General features: G+C 42.3%; 1 protein-coding gene across 5 annotated transcripts in view; it reads left to right on the top strand.

The window, feature by feature from the left end:
- CTNND2 (catenin delta 2) overlaps positions 1 to 23072 on the top strand; it is a 368350-nt gene that overhangs the window by 106229 nt on the left and 239049 nt on the right. For all 5 annotated transcript variants that reach the window (XM_075271079.1, XM_075271077.1, XM_075271078.1 and 2 more), the window contains exon 4: positions 4620 to 4654. In XM_075271079.1, the coding sequence (XP_075127180.1) occupies positions 4620 to 4654 (35 nt within the window). The remainder of the gene's footprint in view (positions 1 to 4619; positions 4655 to 23072) is intronic.

Genomic DNA, 23072 nt, shown 5'->3' with positions numbered 1-23072 from the left:
CTGCTGCTGATGACTCAGCTTCCTGTTTGCACACACACGTAGGAGATAATAGCAGAGAGGAGGCTACTGGGAACTTCCTGTGCTAGCTGGAGGCTCATTAGCATATGAATAAAAACTGACTTATTCAAAGAATAACAGCGGCGTTTACGAGCGCTCCCATTGAAGTGAATGAGAAGTGTTCAGCAGTCTGCCGTAACGCCGGCGTGTACGGCTGTGATACACGCCCGGCATTACTCCGTGTGAATGCCCCCTTTGTTTGGGAACAGTGGGAGCTAGAGAAAAAATTCTGCCAGAATCAGTGGAGCAGCAGCTGAAGGAATTCAAGAACACCTGGAATGGAAGGATTGGATTTCTCAATCCACTTTTTTGTGGTCCAGGCAATAAAGAAGGAACATATCCTGGCAAAGTTCCTATTAGTAGACTCTGTGGTCAACCTCGAGGCTTCCAGATTGAAGGATTTCAGATCCTTGCAGAGCTGATTCTGAATGGATGGAAGCCTCCAGTAACACCCAGAACTGTATAAGTTGGGGAAACCAAGCTCTCTTTGTACAGAATGAAATGATGGCGATTACTGAGACTTGGTCCTGTATGATTTTCATCGTTACCTTTGATATCATTGAAACGGGAGGGAATATGTATGCCAGCTGAACGTCCAAGGGATGAACAGGGTATCAACAGCCAAAGGATTGTCCTCCTGGTAAAGAGAGCAGAACTTCTCCACCTTGGCATTTAGTCTGGTTCCCAGTTGGTCTACTTCTGGATAACTCCTCTACTAGTTGATCGCCTGGGAGACTTCTGAATGGAGAAACCTTCCCCAATAGAACTTCCCACTGGAAGGGGCAAATATGCCGTAAGGTACTACATCTACGGCTGCAGACATTAACCCCAAAGTCTTTATGCCCGTCCTGGTGATTATTGAACGGGTATCAATAGAAACTTTGCGGCAACTCTTCTTTCCTCTCCTTTCTGGAGGGAGGAAGTGAGATCTTCATCAGGCCGGCCAACTAATGGTGGAAGTGACGTCAGCAGGCGGCTTCAACCCTCCCTTCTGCCAGTACAGGGAGGTGGAAATGCCAAGGAATCACCAGACAGCAGGAAGATGTCAGATGACATCACAACGATGGCTGGAGGTGCGCTGAACATTCTCACACCACTCCAGCAATCAGAATGAGTCCAAAACCAGGACCCGGTTCAAAACATGGAAAAGAAAAAACCTTCAAAAGTTTCCTTCACAGATATAGACAAACCCGAAGCAAGCGCAGAGTAAGGCTGAGGCAGGCAGGGCATAGAGCTCAAGAAGAGGACACAGACTGCGCAGTAACAAGGACAGTGTAAGTTTACAAAAAAAATTAATTCCTCAATATGGGGAAGGAATACCTTCCTCCCCCAACTGTCCCACCAACACAGGACAGGAAAAAAAACACAGTTGGGGGTGGATCTTCCTTGCATATTTTGAGAGGAAGAGGTTCTTATTTTTAACTATTTAGTTTTTTTTAGTAAAAATTCCATTCTGTCCTATTGTGCTGCTGGTGGGATGTAAGGGAAGCAACGTTTCCTCAAATTGTGTCCTAAACATTGTTTTGCAAATAAACAGCAGTTTTACCTTAAAATCTAGATGATCATTAACCTAATACAACTGCAGCCAGTTTTGAAATTTGTGATTTTTTTTTTTGTTGTTGGTATAGTGATAACTATACATTTTTATTTTTCTGCTGATGTTAGCTGTATGAGAGCTTTTTTGTGGTGTAAGCTGTTTTTTTTTCTATCTTAGTATATGATACTGCAATAACTTTAACTGCTGGGATGAAACGTATGATGTCCTGAGCATTACAGCTCTGGCACCTAATGTGAACAGTTAAGAGGCTGCAGTGCTTGCACAAGCATCACAGACCCTTTAAAAAGCTGATCAGTAGGGAGGTTAAGAGTCTGACCCACCAATCTAACAATAATACTGTATCTTAAAGAGGTTATCCAGGATAAAAAATTAAAAAAAAGACATTATGCTGGGGGAAGTGAAAAAAATAAATAATTCACCTGTCCCAGGTGCTCCGGGGACCTCCAAGTGTGGTCCGCTCCTGCCACTTCGATGTTTTCCTGCAATGGAAGTCCTCACTGACTGTGATGTTCCAGGACCCTTTCGTTAGGCTGCTGATTAGCCTCATTGGTCCGGTACGGACTTTCGCCAAAAGAAAACAGGAGCATCTGGGAAAGGAGAGTATGTTTTTTGATTATTTTTACCTCCCTCGGCAAAATTTAAAAAAAAAAATCTCAAAAATTTTGAAAACACTTTTTCTTTGGCCACAGTGTAAATGCCAAACCATTTTACAGTACCTGCAAAGTTATTGGGATTCTGGCTAATCCCATCCATGAATTGCAGCAAATTATCTGCAGTGGAAATGCTGCGATTTCAAAAACCACTGCATGTCAATTATACCTACGCTGGCACTTTCCATATATGTTTAATATGGACTTAAGGTCTGCAGAGGAAAACTCTGCTGACTTTTTGTGAAAAGCACATTTTGACTGTGGCTCGCTATATGGAGCCTTAGCCTAAAGGGACATTTCCTGCACTGGATTAGCCTTATTACTCATACATAAACAAACGAAGCCCTAAATGCAACAACTTGTCTCCTCTCCCTCTTTTCACAGTGACTACAGAACATGCACACAAATCTCTCCCATGAAAGTTAGTGTGTAATTTCCTGTCTACTATGATGCTGCTCAAGCTGTGGAATATGTTGGTGCAATATAAATAAAATTATTATTAAATCATTAAAGTGACATTTTTTTAAAAAAATCTAATCAAAATAAGTAATTTGTTATGATGACATAGGGAAATTTGAAGGTGATTTTGAGTAACATTGTCTCAAATTAACTGTGTCCCTGCCAAAAAGAAAAAAAGAAAAAAAAAAGCTTCATTTCCGCAAAGTGGGGTCTCTGCCAATAAAGCCAGTTTTTTTTGAGCGATGAAACCCATGACAAAACGTATTTCAATTTCATGGAGCAGTTTTTCTTTTTTCTGTCAAATTCATCAGTGTAAATTATCATATGTACCCGAGTATAAGCTGACATTTTCAGCACAGTTTTTATGCTGAAAAAGCCCCCCTCGGCTTATACTTGAGTCACGCAACACAGGACTGCAAAGACCTGCATAAATTAAGTGAAGGGGGAGTGTCCTTCAGTGGTTGCTACAGTAATGATATAGGACGCTCTCCCCTTCACTAGCAAGAGAGATGAAAACCCAGGAGGCAGCAGGTCACTGCTCCTGTGCCTTCATCGAGGAGAGCTCATACAGTAAAGTGAAAGTAAAACACACAGGTTCATACTGGGGTTACAATTCCTATTAATGTCAGGCATTTGGGGTTATTAATTTAGCTTTAGTAACTCCATGTGCCTCACATTAATAGTAGTTAACCTCATCATGTCCCTCACATTATCCCCTGTGTTCCCCATATAAGGGTTACTAATATGTGAGAGATATGGAGGTAATAATAAAGTGTCTTAACAATGTTTAATGTAATAATTATTACCTCCATGTTTCTCACATATCATTAACCCTTATGTGAGGCAGGGGGTTAATGTGAGGGACATGATGGGGTTAACTGCTATTAAGCTGAGGCACATACTAAACTGTAACTGTAAACTGTAACTGTAAACTTACTAAACTGTAATACACATGACCAGACTTTTTATCTGCAATAGTGGATAAAATTATGGAATATTACATTTCAATGGGCCTGTACACATAAATGCCGTTGCTTTTGTGGCTGTGTTTCTGGGCCAAATTGAAGAGCTGCAACTTATGGAGCAGGTCCTATATGTGTCCTATATATGTCTGTATTTGCAGCCCTATCAATTCATTGTTAATGTAAAGATCGGTGATCTGTTAATGTAACTTTATTGGTATCTATTTTCATTTTTGAAATTTTCCAGCAGCTGCTGCATTCCCCCCCTTCCTCCAGGCTTATACTCGAGTCAATACGTTTTCCCCGTTTTTTGTGGTAAAATTAGAGGCCTCGGCTTATATTCGGGTCAGCTTATACTCGAGTATATACGGTACTTTTCTGATATTAATGTGTATATTCTTATGTAATGATTGTGTGTATGTGTATTCCTGTCTGAGGCATTTTTCATTTTTAACTCCCCATTTTCCAAACCCCATATCTTTTTTTATTTTCCAATTCATAGAGTCATATGAGAGCTTAATGTTTGTGGGACAAATTGTTCTCATAATGCTAACATTTTTTATTCTGTACAATGTATTGTACAGCTGGGAAAGAAATTAAGGATGGGTTGAAATTGCAGATGGCAAATTGTTGAAATTACTGTGCCGTCAAAAAGACATTTCACCTGTATTCTATGTTTCGTTACGATTCCAGAGACACAAGTATATACGGGACTCCTTATTCTTGTTTGTATTTATCAGCATTATGCCTTGGTGCAAACTCTTTATTTATTTAATTTATTTATTATATTTAATTAGTATATTTAATTAATGTAATTAATTATGTTTTGTTTTTTCCTCAAATGTGTAGAGAGGATCCAAAATTCACAAGATATAGCACTAATGAAGAATATGAATTCATCAGTTACTAATTATATGTATATTTCTCTTTCAGTTCAACAGAGGATCAGTTCCGATGGCAAACACAAGGTAAATAGTTTGTATTTTACATTGTTATAGTTTGTATTCACAATGGAAAGTCTACTCTAACTATTTGTCTTGGCTTGAATCTAGATATTCATGTGTAATTTATTACTGGTACAGATAATTTTTTTTATTAGTTTAACAGTATTTTGATCACAACTTACATATGAACTCTCAATCTATTGTACTGTAATATTATCAAAATGAAAAGCCTCAAATAGTATATATTGTATACAGAGAATCTTCCCAGCCAGCACCAGAAAAAGTTATTGAAACCAAACTACTACAACCTATAAGAACTTAAAACCAGTGCTTATTATACTGTTTGACTGCATGTGATATTAACTTTTAATAAGTGAATAGTATAGGTAATATATCTTACTAAAAAATGGAGAAGGAATTGTATTTCTGTAACCTCTTAGCGACCCAGGGCGTAACAGTACATCGTGGGTTGCATGAGGATGTATGGAGAGAGCTCAGGAGCTGAACTCGCTCCATACAGGGCGGATGCCAGTTGTATAATGCAGCCGGCACCCACTGGATCGGTGCCCAAACCTGGAGACCCTCAGCTGCCACAGAATCAGGCAATGCAATGATGGACTTCTTCCTCTTTAACCCCTTCCCAAAATCCGCTATAATATCATGGCACTGCCGGGAAGGACTTCCCTCAAACTGTTGTAGTACTTCGGCGACTGCATGGTGAACACAGAAACTGTGTGCACACCCTGCCTTGCGGGTGTCAGCCATATGTTACAGCTGACACTGTCCTGTAACACCCGTGTTAAGGAACCGTGTCCGATCTCGGGTGTTAACCCCTAAGATGCCTCAACGGTTTTGGGGCATGCCGGTGTTCCTAGTGGACAGCCCGGGGTCTGATCAGTGACCCCGCGTCTGCCTCATCCCTTCCCCTCCATGTACCTGGTTGATCCTGCCAGGAATGGAGGCTGCCAGCCTTTCGTAACAGTAACTGCCATTCGAAAAAATGGACAGTAAGTGTCCGTTTATTCTTGGTTTTGGTTTCTACCATTAAGGTCTATGGACAACGGACATATAACGGACAATAACTGATAGCCATCAGTTACTGTCCATCTGTGTCCATTATGATACGTGTTTTTTTTTTTTTTTTTTTTTTAACAGACACCAACGGTAGTGTGAACCCTACCTGTCCAGGAGAGGACAGAGGTTAAAGCTTTGTTAGGGCTCAACCTGAGAATGAACAGGGATAGACAGTGAATGCAGAGCAGATGACAGGCCAGCAACTCTGTCAGTCATGTGAAGTATCTGTCCACTGCAGAGTCAGGATGTAAGACAGAGCTTCAGAGCTTTCAAGTCCTGACTACTAAGGGGAGGAGAGTTTGTTAAAAACATTGGCTATAGGAAGCAGAACCCATCAAAGGGACTCAGCAATACCACACGTTCATTCCATGTAGTGAAAGAAATAAAAACAAGGATTTTTTCATTCAACAATGACAGTGAAGTCCATGAAGTGGTAGAAGGCGGCACAAGATTGGCAATGGATGACCTGTGAATATGATCAATATAAAATAAAATGTACCGAGCAACCCGCTCACAACGCCTTTGGTTGAATGATCAACGGCGATAGTCAGTCCAAAATGTTTGGATACGCCAACCGGAGGGATTCAGCAACAGTGGAGACATCCAACACCCCAATGGGGTGGAGCAGTATGGGGAAAGACCAGAGGATGAAAGGAAAACTGCGCTACTCCATATGTCTTCAAACAATCATGCACTTTATTTAAGATTTCAAATACACAACGCTTAGGACAGCAATTCGGGGGAATTCCCCTCAAAAGTGTGTACACATGAGTATCCCTGTTATCTTAAGATCCTTCCTAGGCTGCTTGGATGTAGGTGGACTTCAACCAACGATGACCAGGTGTGTGAGTAGAGGAATCCAGCGTCAACCAGGTGGTATAAAATTTAACTTTTATTGCTTCATAATAAAATCATTACAGGATACCCGAGGGTAAATACAGATGATAAAGCATAGAAAAGGCTACGCTTATCGGAACTTTTTATCATTCCTTCCTCATGGCAAGGAAGGAATGATAAAAAGTTCCGAAACTTTGGGGTAAGAAAATGGCCGCTGGCATGCGCAGTTGGCTCTGCCCGAGGCCTGACGGCAGAGCGGATTGCGCATGTCCAGAAGGTTGAAACCAGCGCTGGAAGAAGACGCAGGGAGAGGCCATTCCAGGCGACGATAGAGGCGGCGCTGGAGATTTCTCTGGCAGCATTAGGGACGCCCCCAGTGCTGTTTGAGCACTGAGGCCTGCCCCCAGTGCTACGAGAACTAATTTGCATACAGAAGAAAACTGGGATTTCTACTGAACAGTGGCGTGGAGAAGACATCTAAAGGTAGGAGAAGAATAGCTTTTCTTAAAGGGGTTGGCCACTTTATAACTAACAGTCTGTAATCTGTAGCCCAAAGATAACTAATAAACTTTCTCATAGACATTCATTTTCAATTCTGCTTCTGTCTCTTTATTTTTGAAGCCACGCCCCCCCACTTACCTTGTTCTGCCGGCTCTCTGACACTCCTCCTCTGACCACTGAGCTCGTGACATGGAGAGGGATGTGACCCAGCTTGACCATGTCACGTGTCTGTGACTGCTCTGCTCTTCTGCCTGGTCTTTCACTATTCAGCAAGGACCTTATGATGTCACAGTCACATGACTCTCTAGTCTTGTTACTGGGTAGGCGTGTCTGTGCTTGCAAGAAGGTCCTTGAACATGTACTGTATAAAAGTTGTATCCCATTGCAGTGGAGGAACATGCAGAGATGTGAGATGCCTGGTGTAATGTGGGGATGTGAAAGATGTGGGGTTTATTGTGTAGTGTGGGTGAGATGTAGGGTTGCATGGTGTGGAGGGGAGGACAAATCTGGGGGAGAGATCTGGGCTGCATTGTGTAGTGGGGCAGATCTCAGGTGCATGGTGTACTATGGGGTAAGAGTTGTAAGGTGCATGGTGTAGTGTGGAGGTGGAGAGATGTGGGGTGCATTGTCTAATGGGGAGAGATATGGGGTGTACTGTGGGGGGGCAGATTTGGGGTGCATTGTGTAGTGTACTTTGGGGGGTAAAGATCTTGAGTGCATGGTGTACTATGGGGTAAGAGTTGTCGGGTGCGTGTTGTAGTGTGGAGGTGGAGAGATTGTATAATGTGGGGTGTAGTGTGTACTGTGGGGAGAGAGATGTGGGGTGCATGGTGTACCATGGAGTAGAGATGTGGGCTGCATAGTAGAGAGGCACATGGAGAGCTGTGGGGTGGTTGTGTGTGCTCCTTGCACTGAAGATACATTCAGGAAGGGGGGGGCTTGGCGATGCACAAGAGGCTCATGAAGAATGGAGGAATCTTTCATATCTGTGTAAGGGCTAGTTCACACGGGGACATGGAGGCGGATTTTGACAGCGGAATCCACGTCATAATCCACCTCCATACAATGATAGTCTATGTAGAGGCTTTTTTTTTTTTTTTTCACTACCGTTTTTTTACCCTAGACGAAAAAAGAAGCTACATGATCTTTCTTCAGGCTTTTTTTTACTGCGCGTTTTTTTGCATACAAATGCGTCGCGTTTTTTTTTTCTACAAAAAAACACGTAGTAAAAACGCAACGCGGTTTTTGCGGCCCGTTCTCTTTTAAGGGATGGGAAAACCGCCTAACCTTGTTGGAAGCAGTTTTTACAAAAAAAAGGTTCCACAAAAACAAGCCAAGGTCCCAAAAAACGCTTCTTAATTAGGAAGCGTTTTTTTTCCGGTGCCAAAATAAGCCACACGTAATTTACGTGTGAACTAAGCCTTAGGTTTCCATGAGAGGCAAACGTTGGGCTTCGCCATAAAAGACACATGGGGAGCTGTGTGAAACTTGTTTGGAGTGTTCTGAGCTGTGGAGTGCTTATTAACACTATGGGGGTGCACTAGAGAGATGTAGAATGCTTGTCTGGGGGTGCACAGGAAATATATGGCTATTGGTGAAATAACTGCTAGCAGTTCGGGGGTAGACTTACAGGGGCTATCTGCAACAAGTTATCCCCTCCCCTGTGCGTACCTTGCAAGGGGATCATAAGAATTTGAACTTTTCTCTGGAATTTGGACTGGTGAGGACCTGGCTGTGTTATATATATATATATATATGTATATATATATATATATATATATATATATATATATATATATATGTATATATATATATATATATATATATATATATATATACACAGTCACTGGTGAGGACCTGGTCCTTCTGGAGTAGGAGATTTAGCCATTTTACTGTGAGCTGGGTAGATACTACTTCAGTTCAGATCCTGACCACTAGGGGGGAAAAGGTCCTGACCAGTAATGTGAAATAGATCATACTGAGGCGGCTAATACTATAAGTGATAAGGACCAGGTCCTTACTGAGTATAGTATTTAGTCACAACCCTATTGTAATCGATGGTGTCCAGTGGCATTTTATTGATTAGTCCATTTGAATTTAGCGCTAAAGAAGGTGTTTTCGGGCTCCTTTCATATTGGATGAATCATAGCGGCCCTCAGCGGCTATTAGTTGTGCAGGGCCCTATGATTCAGCCCAGTGTTGTGACAGTGACAGCCATTGTGAGCGCATTCTGCTAGCCGGAGGTGCTGAGGTGAATGAAGCTGTGTGATCACATCCTATGTGTGGGCAGCGCTGTGATGCGCCTCAGCCTGGAATGTAGGCCAGGAGTTTTACTTTCAGTTTATTGATGTCCCGCCCACTCAGGCCGGCTGAGCTCACACTGCAATATCTCATTTTAATGGGGAACAGGTAAGATAAATTTCATTTTTACCGCACATTTGTCCTATAACCATCTTTCTGAGTTGCCTGGGGCACTGTGGTTTTTTCAGCTTAAGGGTGGCCAACCCCTTTAAGTCTGTTCCTATGTGTTAGGGAGAAAAAAATGTAATTTTTTAATTGATTGAATCCCTTTAACTCAGGTGGTGCCGAACACCATGACAGGCCGGACATACTCATTGACACATTGCTAGTAATGGCTCGTTAACATCTGTGTCCGGGGTCTCCATTTTGCAGGTTTCTTTTTCCTGCCCGAAATTGGACAGGAGACAGAAACCTGCAGGCATTTTTCAAACCCATTCATTTGAATGGGTTTGAAAAGTGTCCAGCCGTGAGTGCTGGTGAGTGTTTTGTGCTCTCCACGGCAAAACCGTTTCTTTTTTGACCAGACACAAAATCGGACATGCAGGACTTTGTGTCTGGTTTAAAGAAAACGGTTTCGCCACGGAGAGCACAAAACGCTCACCGGCGCTCACGGCTGGACACTGTCTGACAGGTTTCAGTCTTCTGCTGGCAGAAGACGGAACCTAAAAAAATAGAGCGGGCACTGATGTGAACCCAGCGTAAGTGCTTATGGACAAGATTACATTTCACTCACTAGAAGGGACAAATTGATGATAAAAGGCCAGTTTAAAAACGTCCTATTACCGTATATACTCGAGTATAAGCTGAGTTTTTCAGCACAGTGTTTGCGCTGAAAAAGTCCGTCTCGGCTTATACTTGGGTCATTACGGCAATATCATAGTTACAGACCCGGTATCTGGACCCGGCATACAGACACCGGGTGGGAGCTTGGCGATGCTGTACATTTGAAACTGCAGAAGTACTTCCGGTACTTCTGCGAGCAGGGCCAGAACACAGACCCCGCTCCCCCGCCACTGCTCTATCACATGTAATCGCAGGCCTGCACCTGGCGTGTGTCGTGTTCCCGCCCTGCTAGCAGAAGTACCGTAAGTACTTCTGCAGCTTGAAATGAACAGCATTGCCACGCTCCTGCCAGGAGCATGGCGATGCTGCGACCCAGCACCTGCCCCGGTGTCTCTGTTACAGCAGAGCTCATGAGCTCCGACATCTTCACTGTAATAGTTACAGCGGAGATGTCCTCCGTGGGTAGTTGTAAGGATTGGAGTCAGGGTCAGGCAGTGCAAAGTGACACAGCTGGGAAAGCAACACTGTGCAACTAATGACAAAAGGGGTCGTAGGCCCTGAGGCTAGAACTATGCTGTAGATCTGAGATGAGGCAGACCAATGCACTTCCTAATTGAAGTGCGCCTGCCACGACTCCTACGCTACTGTCCAGGCGGCTAGGGTCAGGGAAGAGGAGTCCCTGAAAGTGCTAGGGGCTGGAGTAACGCGGGTGACACCTAAGCAGAAAGCACAGTGTAAAATGCAATGCAAAACCAAAGACAAAATAGCATGGAACAAGGGAGGACAACAAGTCCCAGCAAAAACACAGAAAAGAAGGCGAGGTCGGTCGAGCAAGAGGTCAAGCCAGGAGATAAGAATAAAGTACCAAATCAGAAGACAAGGAATAGTCAAATACAGGCCGGGTATACAAAACCAATAAACAGACTGAAAGACACACAGATTGGAAATCTGACAGAGCAGGAGACCAGGAAACACTAAGTGAATGGCTGGCAAGGATCCATGCCTGGGTGGGGTTTAAATAGCAGCAGAGAAAGCACACCCACAACACCTGTGATGGCTAATGGCATGGAGTACTGAGAGCAAGGAAAATATTTAACCCTTAATCACCTAAGCACAACCAATAGAACTCCTAACACGTCTCCCAGGGAGACGCCGGGCAGCAAGGAGACTGCGGCGACTCCGTATCCTGACAGTAGTGCTGGAAGCCTCCGAGAGGAACCACTGCAGGGAAGCGGCAGGCGCTGCCATGCCCCTGGAGAGAGGAGGGCAGCCCTAAAGCGCTGAGGGAGATCCCCTGCTGCCGACAGGAGCGCTGAGGCCGGACCTGAAGGAAGACCTCGGCTGCCGGACCTGAAGCGGAACTGCAACCGGCCGCCGGCAGAAGCGCTGAGGGGAGTAACTGGCAGCCGGGGAATCCACTTAGCGCTAATGCCGGGGATTCCCCTCAGAGCTCCGGTTGGCAGCTGGCTGCAGTTCCTCTTCGGGTCCGGCAAGCCAAGGTTCTCATTCAGGTCCGTCCCTCATTGCTCCTGCCGGGGATTCCCCTCTGCGCTTCTGTAAAGGCTCCCTGGCCTGCAGTTCTTTTGTTTTGCAGGCTGCTCTATGCATTGCATTAGTGATCAGACCCCCTGGGGTTCAAGACCGCTAGGGGGTCTAATAAATGCAAACAAATTTTTTTTAAAAAAATGTATAAAATAAAAAAATAAAGTATTAAAAATTTAAATCCTCCCCCTTTCCCTAGAACACATAGAATAAATAATTAATACTGTCAATACTGTGAAACACATACACGTTAGGTATCCCTGTGTCCAAAAACGCCCGCTCTACAAATCTATAAGAATATTTTTCCTGTACGGTAAACGCTATAGCAGGAAAAAAAAAGTTGTCTAACTGCCCCTTCCCTGAGACTGTTCCCCCCCCCCCCACTTGGAATTCAGCCTGACTACAGCCAGGCTGAATATAGGGGATCTGCAGTGCTTCGATTCCGTCAGGAAGGGACTGCAGATACCCTATATTCAGCCAGGCTTAATTCCAAGTGGGAGGAAAAAAACCCAGTCCTCAAGCTCAGGGAAGGGCAGACAGACAGCCACAACACCCCCTCCCCTTCCCCAGCACCCAGCAACTACTGCACCCAAAAACTTTGGCCATTTTAATTTTTGAAATTTTCCAGTAGCTGCTGCATTTCCCTCCCTAGGCTTATACTCGAGTCAATAAGTTTTCCCAGTTTTTTTGTGGTAAAATTAGGGGCCTCGGCTTATATTTGGGTCGGCTTATACTCGAGTATATACGGTAATTGTTTGATTAGTTCATATTTTATAGAATGAGGATTTAACTACTGTACCATATACTTAATAAATTACTAATTAACAATTAATAAATTGTTTAGTGATATAATAAAAAAAAATTTTACATGTAGAAATAGGTGTTAAAAATATTGGTTCCTTTAATCTTGTTAACATATAATTGGGATGAAACTGCTAAACAAGTTGTGTTATGATTAGAGATGAGCGAATACCGTTTGATCGAGTAGTTTTTCGAATATTACGATATTTGATATATTCGATTCCGATCGAATACCACGTGGTAAACACAGCTTTCCTGGCGCTTTTTTTGCACCAATAAGGGGAGGTGGGACAGGAAGCAGGAAAATGTAGGGATCGAGAAAAAATAGGATAAAAACATTAGCTGGCTAAATCAGGTGACCTCGGATTTATAAGAATAGTTTCAGCCATATTCGTGTCAGATGCGGTTTGGTGAGACAGGGAGAGACATACTACTGAGGGTCAGATAGTGATTTTAGCTTCTGCTAGGCAGGAAAACTGAAAACTAACAGCTCTGGAACACTGCAGGAAGAGTGTATGTACACCTCCAGTAACCTGCCAAAATCTCACAAAAGCCCTTTTTAGGGCTCAAATTCCTTACAACTGGTATATATTCTAACTGTCCCATAGGGGTGAGAAGAAAGCTGTATACTGTCATCACCTGTACACATCTGAAAATGCGTCAAGGTAGCACAAAGAAACGGGGACGTGGAAATCCAGCTGGGGATCCAAAATCTCTGCTGGTTAAAGGCTCAATTCACCCAAAGGGCCAAAACCACTGCTGGTTCAAGGCTCAACACACCCAAAGGGCCAAAAACTCTGCTCGTTAAAGGATCAATTCACCTCAAGGACCAAAAACTAAAACTCTGCTGCTACAAGGCTCAGTTCACCCAAAGGGCCAAAAACTCTGCTGGTTAAAGGCTCAATTCACCCAAAGGGCCAAAAACTAAAACTCTGCTGCTACAAGGCTCAGTTCGCCCAAAGGGCCAAAAACTAAAACACTGGTGGTAGAAGGCTCAACTCACCCAAAGGGCCAAAAACTAAAACTCTGGTTAAAGGTTCAACTCACCTATAGGGCCAAAAAATCTGCTGGTAGAAGGCTCAACTCACCCAAAAGGCCAAAAACTAAAACTCTGCTGCTACAAGGCTCAATTCACCCAAAGGGCCTATAACTCTGCTGGTACAAGGCTCAGCTCACTTCAAGGGCCTAAAAATCTTCTGGCGCAAGGTTCAACTGACTTCAAGGGCCTAAAACTCTGCCACTACAAGGCTCAACTCACTTTAAGGGCCTGTTACTCTGCTGGTACAAGGTTCAACTCACTTTACGTGCCTAATACTCTGCTGGTACAAGGCTCAACTGACTTCAAAGGCCTAATACTCTGCTGGTTAAAGGCTCAATTCACCCCAAGGGCCTGAGGCTAAGTTTGGGAGGGCTCACCCCAAGGGCCTGAAAAGTAAATTTATGTAAGTTTATGTATTTACATAAACAATGACAGTTAAGGGTGGGGGCTGTTGGATTTCCCATTGCCTATGCCATCTGTGGTTGTCATGGGCAACGCGATTTAAGGGGGTGCATGCTAATGTTTCTTTAGCTTAAAATTTGTGTTTCTGTCCATACTAATGTAGAGGAAAGAAGGTTTCCAAGTATTTTTCCACTTTCCATATTGAGTTTGGAGTGTCTAGTTGATAGGCTGTGATAGTGGGGTAATACTGGGACTTGGGCGTATGAGATGCCCCCAGGCATGCTTCCCCTGTTGTCCCAGTTGCATTCCAGAGGTGTTGGCATCATTTGCTGAGGTGTCATTGTGGACTTGGTGACTCCAATTAGTCGAGTTTTGGTTTCCCCTGAAACTAGCATTTTTTCCCCATTGACTATATTAGGATTCGATATTCGGACAAATAGTTGAGTATTGAGGGTCTACTTGAAACGAATATCGAATATTTCACTACTCGCTCATCTCTAGTTATGATGATTAAGATGTATTTATTGTGGCACTTACAGAATTTGTTTTTTGTTTCTTTATTGTTGCATATAAATGTTGAATTCAGCAAGTTGTAATTTGAAAAGAAAAAAGGAAGAAGCCACGCTCAATGAGCGCTGTATACACAGCTATGGATGCTGCCATAATTCAGCTGCCCTCTCACCCGGCGGACATGTGATCCGCCGGGAGCAGCGTCTTACAAGAGCTGCTGGGTCCTACAGGACCCCAGATCAGCTCAGTAAGCTGTATATACAGCATGCAGAAGTCTGTATTTCTCCTGCAACTAGGGTTAAATGTAGCAGCCCCAGTTATAGGAGAAATCAGCCTCCAGTACAAAAAAATAAGTGATCAGATGTCCCCAAAGGTCTCTTATCACCTTATGGGGACACAATCTGGAAAAAAAATAAAATAAAAATATAATAAAAAAGTTTTAAAAAAATGTAAATAAAATAATAATAAAAAATAAATAATACGCTAATAAAACGCTGTTATTAAAGGTTATAGCCCCACCCCCGACGACACCATACAAATTAAAAATGACGGAGAGGAAAAACTATATTATAAAGTTTTTCAGTGACACTTTGTGTTATAAATTAAAAAAAATAATAAATTGAAAACCAGACACAATTTCCCTCCTATTTTGTTTATATTTTCCTGGATATAAAAAAATTAAAACACATTCGAAAATAAAGATAACATAAAAATAAAGCCCTATGTGTCCCCGAAAAAAGACGCAAAAATTAGTTGACTGAGACATACGGGAAAAATGTTACAGACCTCAAAACCGCACATACAAAATAAACCTAAAATGTGTCTGGTCCTGGACCACAAATTGGCCCGGTTCTGAAGTGGTTAAAATCACATGATTCAAGGCTTAAAAAAAAATAAAAAAATCCCAATTTGGTCCTAAGTTGAAACCCTGTACAAGTATAAACAAGAACACAAGTAACACACATGCATTTTTTCACAATTTTAAAACACGTTTTTTTCACAATTGCGCAAAACAAAATATAAAGAAACATCATCTTGTGACATATCAAATGAAAGCCGGTACCGTTCTGAGAAAAATGTTGCCTCTCCCACCTCTTTATCTTAATTCTAGCCTGAGATATGATAAAAAATATAAAGCCATACCAGGCCAGAATATGCGCTTTTTCAAAACTTTAGAAGTCTGTAAAAAAATTAACTGATGAAGAAAAAAAAAAAAATCAAAACTTTTAATTTGTAATTAAATTAAGTTGTACTTCATAAAAATAAAAAAAATCTAGACGTCAGGTAAAAAAAAAAATATTCATATTTGGATCACTTGATATGGAATGAACCCTACCTTCTTTGCCCTGCCGTGTGCCAATACAGTAGTTTTCTTCCTCATATGGGGTATTTCTATAGTCAGGAGAAATTGTTGAATACATTTCCTCCTTTAACCCCTCATAAAAATGAAAACGTTGTGGCTAAAGCAACATTTTATTGCAAAAAATATATTTTTTCTTTTAACTGCCCAGTGTTATGGAATCTGTGAAACAGCTGTTGGATCAAAATGGTCAGTATAGCCCTTGATAAATTCCGTGAGGGGTGTAGTTTACAAAATGGGGTCATGTTTTGCGGTTTCCATTATTCTGGTACTTTAGGGGCTCTGCAAATGAGACATGGCACCCACAAACTATTCCGGTAGAATTTGCCCTCTGAAAGCCAAATTCCGCTCTTTCCATTCCATGCTCCGCCATGTACCCATACAGCAGTTTCTGATCACATTTGTGGTATTTTCGTGTTCAGAAGAAATTGTGTAACAAACTGTGGTGTGCTTTTTCTCCTTTAACCTTTTCATAAAAATTATAATTTTGGGTCTAATATGACATTTTACTGGAAATAATATAATTTGTAATTTTCACATCCCATTGGTAGTAAAATTGATGAAATAGCTGTGGGTTCCAAATGCTGACTATACCCCTCCATAAATTCCTTGAGGGGTCTAGTTTCCAAAATGAGATCATTTATTGGGTCTTTCCACTGCGCTTGTACCTCAGTGGCTCTGCCAATGTGACATGGGGCCTGAAACCAATTCCAGTAGGATCTGTCCTCTTAAAAGCTCAATGGTTCTCCTTCCCTGCTGTTTGCCAATATAGAAATTTATATTCACATGTGGGTTATTTCTATAGTCGCGAGAAATGGCTTAAGAAATTGTGTGGTCATTTTTCCTTTTTTCACTTATAAAAATGAAACATTTTTGGGTTAAAGCTACATTTTATAGATAAAAATGTCATTTAAAATTTATATGGCCCAATTCTGTCAAAGACCTGTAAGGTCAAAGTACTCACTATACCCCTCGATAAATTCCTTACGGGGTTTATTTTACAAAATAGGATCACTTTTGGAGGGTTTCCACTGTTTTGGCACCTCAGCGGCTCTGCAAATGGAACATGGTACCTGAAAGCTATTCCAGGAGAATCTGTCCTTCAAAATAGTGCTCTCTATTTCAAGCCCTGCCATGTGCCCGTACCCAAGGGTGAACCTACCTGTTTCGCTGCCCGAGGCGGACGACAGAAAGCCGCCCCCCTCCCCGTAAGGAGGGGCGGAGCGAAGGGGGGGTGGCGCAGCAGCGTTAGCAGGCAGGGAGAGGACTTGCTCTCTGCCTGAGCATGAGAGGAGGCCGCTGGAGCAGCGCTGCTCCAGCGGCCTCCCAAATCCACCGCTCAGTGACGGTGACGCTAAGCCAGTCCAGGACAGCTTGTCCTGGACTGGCTTAGGTAAGCAAAAATGCTGCCCTCCCATAGCGCTGCCTGAAGCGGTCGCTTCAGGTCGCCTCATGGGAGGTGTGGCGCTGCCCGTACCCCATTGTTGTGTTTAGGAGAAAAAAAAGTTAGTTGGTTATTCTCCTTTAATGCTTTGTGAAGGTGAAAAATTTGAGAGTAAAGTGACATTTGATTGGAAAAAGGGTAATATTTCATTTTCATGTCATTTTCACGTCCATATGGTAATAAATTCATTGAAAAACCTGTAGGATCACAATACTCACTCTACCCCTTGTTAAACTCCTTGAGGGGGTCTAGATTCCAAAATGGGTCACTTTCTAGAGGTTTCCACTGTTTTGGCTCCTCAATGGCTTGTTGTGGTGCCTGAAACTGATCACAGCAAGATCTACCTTCCAAAAGCTCATTGGCGCTCCTTCCCTTCTGCGTCTCGTTGTTTGCCCTTATATTAGTTTACACCCACAAGTGGGGTACTATGGTAGTTGGGAGAACTTGCATAAAAAATTGTGGGATGCATTTTCCTCTTTAACTGCTTGTGAATGTGCAAATTCTATGGCTAAATGAAAATATTAGTAAAAGAAAATGAAATGTGTAAATTTCATCTCCATTTTGTCTTAAAGGGGTTGTCCCATCACAAGGATCCTATCTATACTGCTAGTTTATGTGGATTTAAGGCTTTTCCTAAATACATTGCTTTATCAAAACTGGTTTGTTTGGACGCTGTCTTAATTTATTCACTTCATTGTTGACACTGCGTTTCTATGGCCATTGGGCTTATCTGCTCAGTTCCCAAGTGACATAGCTGCCTGCTCTAAAGGGGGGAGGGAGGGGCTGACAAGTAACGGAGCTCCTCAGATAGGGGAGGGGGGAGGTGAGAGCTCTGGGATTACTGTGCTGTCTATCTTCTCTTCCACTTATCAGCCAGTTTAATTGAATTTGGCTGATAATGGCTGAGATAGGGAGTCCGTTACCTCTGTATGTAATGCAAGCTGACTCAAATCCAGCTCTGCTACTTCAGCCTCTACGTCATCTTCATACTGTGGTAATGCATTTACAACCAATCCCTCATTACTAACTACAAGCAAAGCAGATAGCAGAGCAAGTGAAACCCCGCCCACCAATGTGCCCAGAAAACCAGGAAGTGAACAGAGCACAGAGCCTGAAGGTTGGTGATCAAGTGTTATGGGAATACCCCTTTAATTCCTGTTAAACAAATGTAGGGTGGAAATACTAGGTATATGTTGTTTTGGCTTATTTAAGGGGTCCAGTTTTGAAAATTGGTTGATTTATGGGGGTTTCTAATACAGAAATTCCAATTTTTTCATAATTAAACACAAAACATATCAACCAAAGTTTACCTCTAAAACGAAGTACAATGTGTTACGAAAATCAATATCAAAATTACATTGGTGAGTTAAAGGGGTATTCCCATGTACATAATCATATCTATATTTGTAGATAATCAAAAGTTAAACAATTTTTGCAAATATAAGTAATTAAAAATCCTGCAAAGTTTTAAAGATTTCCTCTAACCATCGTAGTGGTGACAGTCTGTTATCTTGATTGGTTGCCAATGGTTAGGACCACTAATGCAGTAACTTTCTGCGGTCTGGGACTTGTCAGAAACCCAGCTATGATTTTCTTATTGTAGCTGGGTTATCAGGCAGGGACACTACATGCATCAGAAGATATCACAGCCACAATAAAGAAATCATGGCTGATTTTGTGACCTTAGAAAGTTCCTGCATTCATGGTTGTACCCACTGGCAACCAATCAAGACAACAGACTGTCACCACAAGATATTTAGAGAAAATCTTTAAAACTCTGCAAAATGTTTAATTACTTATACTTACAAAAATGTTTAACTTTTAATTATCTACAAATTTAAAAATTATTATGTACATGGGAATACCCCTTTAACCCCTTCCCGACATGGTGCATGCCGAATGTGTAACTATGGCGACCATCTGGAGCCGGGCGGCCGCCATAGCTGCCAGGTGTCTACTGCTTCAAGCAGTAGACAACCGGCGCTAATGTCTCTGATCGGTCCCCGGACCGATCGGAGGCATTAACCCCTCCGGCGCCACAGTCAAAGGCGCCATTTTGCCGGTGATCACCGGCGCCTGGAGCAAGCTGCAGGGCCGACGTCATGTCGCCATGACAGCCGGGAGCCTTGTTAAAAGCTCCTGGCCGTTCTGCAATCTCTTTCTCTCTATTTCTTTTGCAGGCTGGTCTATGGTCAATGGTCAAAGACCAGCCTGAAAAAGAAATGATGAGTTTTGCAATGCATTGTAATGCATTACATTAGTGATCAGACCCCCTGGGGTTCAGCAACCCTAGGGGGTCTAATAAATGCAAAAAAAATTAATAAAAAAAAATATAATTAAAAAAAAGTATTAAAAATTCAAATCACCCCTCTTTCCCTAGAACACATATAAAAGTAGTTAAATACTGTGAAACACATACATGTTAGTTATCCCCGTGTCCGAAATCGCCCGCTCTACATATCTATAATAATATTTTTCCTGTTCGGTAAACGCCGTAGTGGGAAAAATAGTCAAAAGTGCCAAACCGCCGTTTTTTGACTGTTTTGATTCGGATAAAAATTTGAATAAAAATTGAGCAAAGCAATAGCATTTCCCAAAAATGATAGAACTAAAAAGTACACCCGGCCCCGCAAAAAAAGACGCCTTATGCATCCCCGTACACGGACGTATAAAAAAGTTACAGCTGTCAGAATATGGTGACTTTTAGAAAAAAAAAATTTTTTAACAGCGTTTTGAATTTTTTTAAGGGGAACATGTCATTTTGGCTGCACAGTGAGTGCCGTAAAACTGAAGCCCGTAAGAAATTCGCAGAAATGCATTTTTTTTTCAAATCCACCCCATTCTGAATTTTTTACAGCTTCCCAGTACATTATACAGAATAATTAATGGTGGCATCATGAAGAAAAATTTGTCCCGCAAAGATTAAGACCTCATATGGCTCTGGGAGCAGAGAAATAAAAAAGTTATTGGGTTTAGAAGGAGGGGAGTCAAAACGAAAACCGAAAATCAAAAAATGCCATTGGCGGGAAGGGGTTAAAGTGTTTCAAAGTTATTACTACATAAAACACATGTCAGATTTGAAAATTCGAGGGGTGTCAGGAAGTCGAAAACTGGTTTAGGTGGGAAGGGGGTTAAACAACTGACCACAGTATCTAAAGGGTTAAACTGCACTTACAGCTGGGATCCTGTAGTGTTCACTTGGGTACAGCAGTATATTCTATTGAACAAGTGATCAGATGATCACTAGTCCCAGTGTGGCAAGATAAAGTTAATAAAAAAGTGATCAAAAAGTAATATATACCCCAAAATAGTACCAATAAAATGCACAAGCACCAACTGAAAAATGTCAACAGAAAAATGTTGTAGTAAGACAAAAAGAATAATATTCAAATGATATATCAAATCAAAAAAATGCAAGCCTACCTTAATGCTCCCCCCTTTGCGCCCATTAGTATATCCACATGAAGAATTGCAGAGGAGTTTACAAGAGGTAATGTTCCATGAGGCCAATACCAGAAGCTGACTTTCATCCTAGGTTTTGTGGGTCCAGGAATATGCAAACAATAATTTCAGCTCTATCACCACCTTTTCTCTTCCCACCAACATTTATTAGACAATCAGTAAAAATTTCAAGGACTGTATATCAAAAGAAATGCAAAAGCCAGCATCTAGGCCTGTTTACTGCCAAAGAGCGATGTCAGCAGTGAAATGGTGCTATTCATCAGTAATGTATTAGGGGGAAGCCCTGGAGTACTCCATCTTGAGGCCCAGAGATTTTAAAATTTCTTGAGCATGGCCTGTGTCTAGCACACATATCTCTCTAATATTAGCATAGTGTTTACTCTATATTTAAACACACAATCCAGGAGGATTCGGGTACTTCCCGTGGGAGGCCGTCAGCTCTGAATCCTAGTACAGAAGTTGCTGAATATCTGGCTGCTGGCTTTCTGTTAGAGAGAGGCTACTTAGCACAATACACATATAATCTGTGACCATAGATCAGCCTGCAAAAGAAAGAGAGAATAAGAGATTGCAGACCGGACCGTTTTATTTTTTTAATTTTTATTTTTTGCATTTATTAGACCCCCTAAGGCTCTTGAACCCCAGGGGGTCTGATCACTAATGCAATGCAGTATAATGCTAATGCATTGCAAAAATCACAAGGCTTCACAAGGCTCCCAGCTGTCATAGCAACGGCACGCAGGACCCAAGCACTACAAGTCACAGCACAAATAACAAAAAAAATTGTGCTGTGACTTGTGCTTGGGGGACAACTCCTCTGCCACCTCCCACATGTGCTGCACATAGTACCATTAGGGGTAGGGTATGTGGGGGAGGTGCAGCCAAGTGTGCTGCCCCTAATGGCTGCTACCCCTTCCCCCACCCCTGGTCCTAGCACTAGATATTCTGCCATTGTGATCCCCTTAAAGTAAATGTCTTTTGAAAAGTTCCTCTCCTTCTCCTCTGGCTTCTCATTCTTCTTCCGCCCATGCACAAGGGGCGGAGTTGTAGTTAATGGGGGCGCGGCAGGCTAATAAACGGACTGTATAACCGGATGCATAACTGGCTGCAGATGTCTAGCAGCCCGTTCACATAGAGAAGTGAAGGAAAAGGAGAACGGTCTGTCACGGATCTGTTGTGGGTAAAGGACAGAAAAGCGTAGTAGTACACACTTTTCTGTCCGTTTGAAATAACGGAGAGAGACATTTTCAAGCCACAACGGAGTATTTTTTTTCCATTGGAGTCAATGGGTCCGCTGACTGACACGTTTTTATAAGGTAAACAGCTGTAAAAACGTATCAATCAGGCGGCGTTTACGCGGTGCTAAACGACCGCAAACATGCACTGTCAAAATCGCGGCGCAAACGTCCCGTTTACTCCGTGTGAACGAGCCCTTAGGGTGCATTCACACTAAGTATACGCTGAGCTGATTCTGAACGTAAAACACGTTCAGAATCAGTGCGTACAAAGCAGATCCCATTCATTCCATTTGGAGCCGGCATACGAGTGCTCCCCATAGAAATGAATGGGCTGCTTTTTTCCCTATTGGTTTCAATGTGTTACGCGCATATCACATGGAAACAAATAGGGAAAAAAGCAGCCCATTCATTTCAATGGGGAGTGCTCGTATGCCGGCTCCAATTGAAATGAATGGGATCTGCTTTGTATGCACTGATTCTGAAACGTGTTTTACGTTCAGAATCAGCTCAGCGTATACTTAGTGTGAATGCACCCTTAGATGGATTTTGTAATGACATCATTTTTTGGTGTCTAAAACTTATTGACTAAATGTTATTAATTCTTTCTTTGTGGATTAAAAAAACAAATCCTGGCATAGCTTTTTATGTTTTAACCTTTTTTTTGCCATGCAGCATAGGGTTTAAGTAATATGTTACCTTTATTCTACATCGATCTATACTTTTCTTAATACTGCTTAGGGGTATGATCACTTTTTATAGCATTTTTTGTAAGGTTAGGGTGCATTCACACTACTTATACTGAAGCTTATTCTGAACGTAAAACACGTTCAGAATAAGCGGCGTATAAAGCAGCTCCATTCATTTCTATGGGAGCCGGCATACGAGCGCACCCCATAGAAATGAATGGGCTGCATCTTTCACTCTGAGCAGTCCCATTGAAGTGAATGGGAAGTGCCGGCGTGTACGGCTCGGCATGAGCAGAGCTAGCCGTACACGCCAGCACATCCCATTCACTTCAATGGGACTGCTCGTAGTGAAAAAAGCATCCCATTCATTTCTATGGGGAGCGCTCGTATGCCGGCTCCCATAGAAATGAATGGAGCTGCTTTATATGCCGCTTATTCTGAACGTGTTTTACGTTCAGAATA

The sequence above is a fragment of the Leptodactylus fuscus genome, chromosome 4 (genome assembly GCF_031893055.1).
Source record: "Leptodactylus fuscus isolate aLepFus1 chromosome 4, aLepFus1.hap2, whole genome shotgun sequence".
Classification (NCBI taxonomy): domain Eukaryota; kingdom Metazoa; phylum Chordata; class Amphibia; order Anura; family Leptodactylidae; genus Leptodactylus; species Leptodactylus fuscus.
The sequence above is the reverse complement of the archived record's forward strand: the minus strand, read 5'-3'. Positions and strand labels throughout refer to the sequence as shown.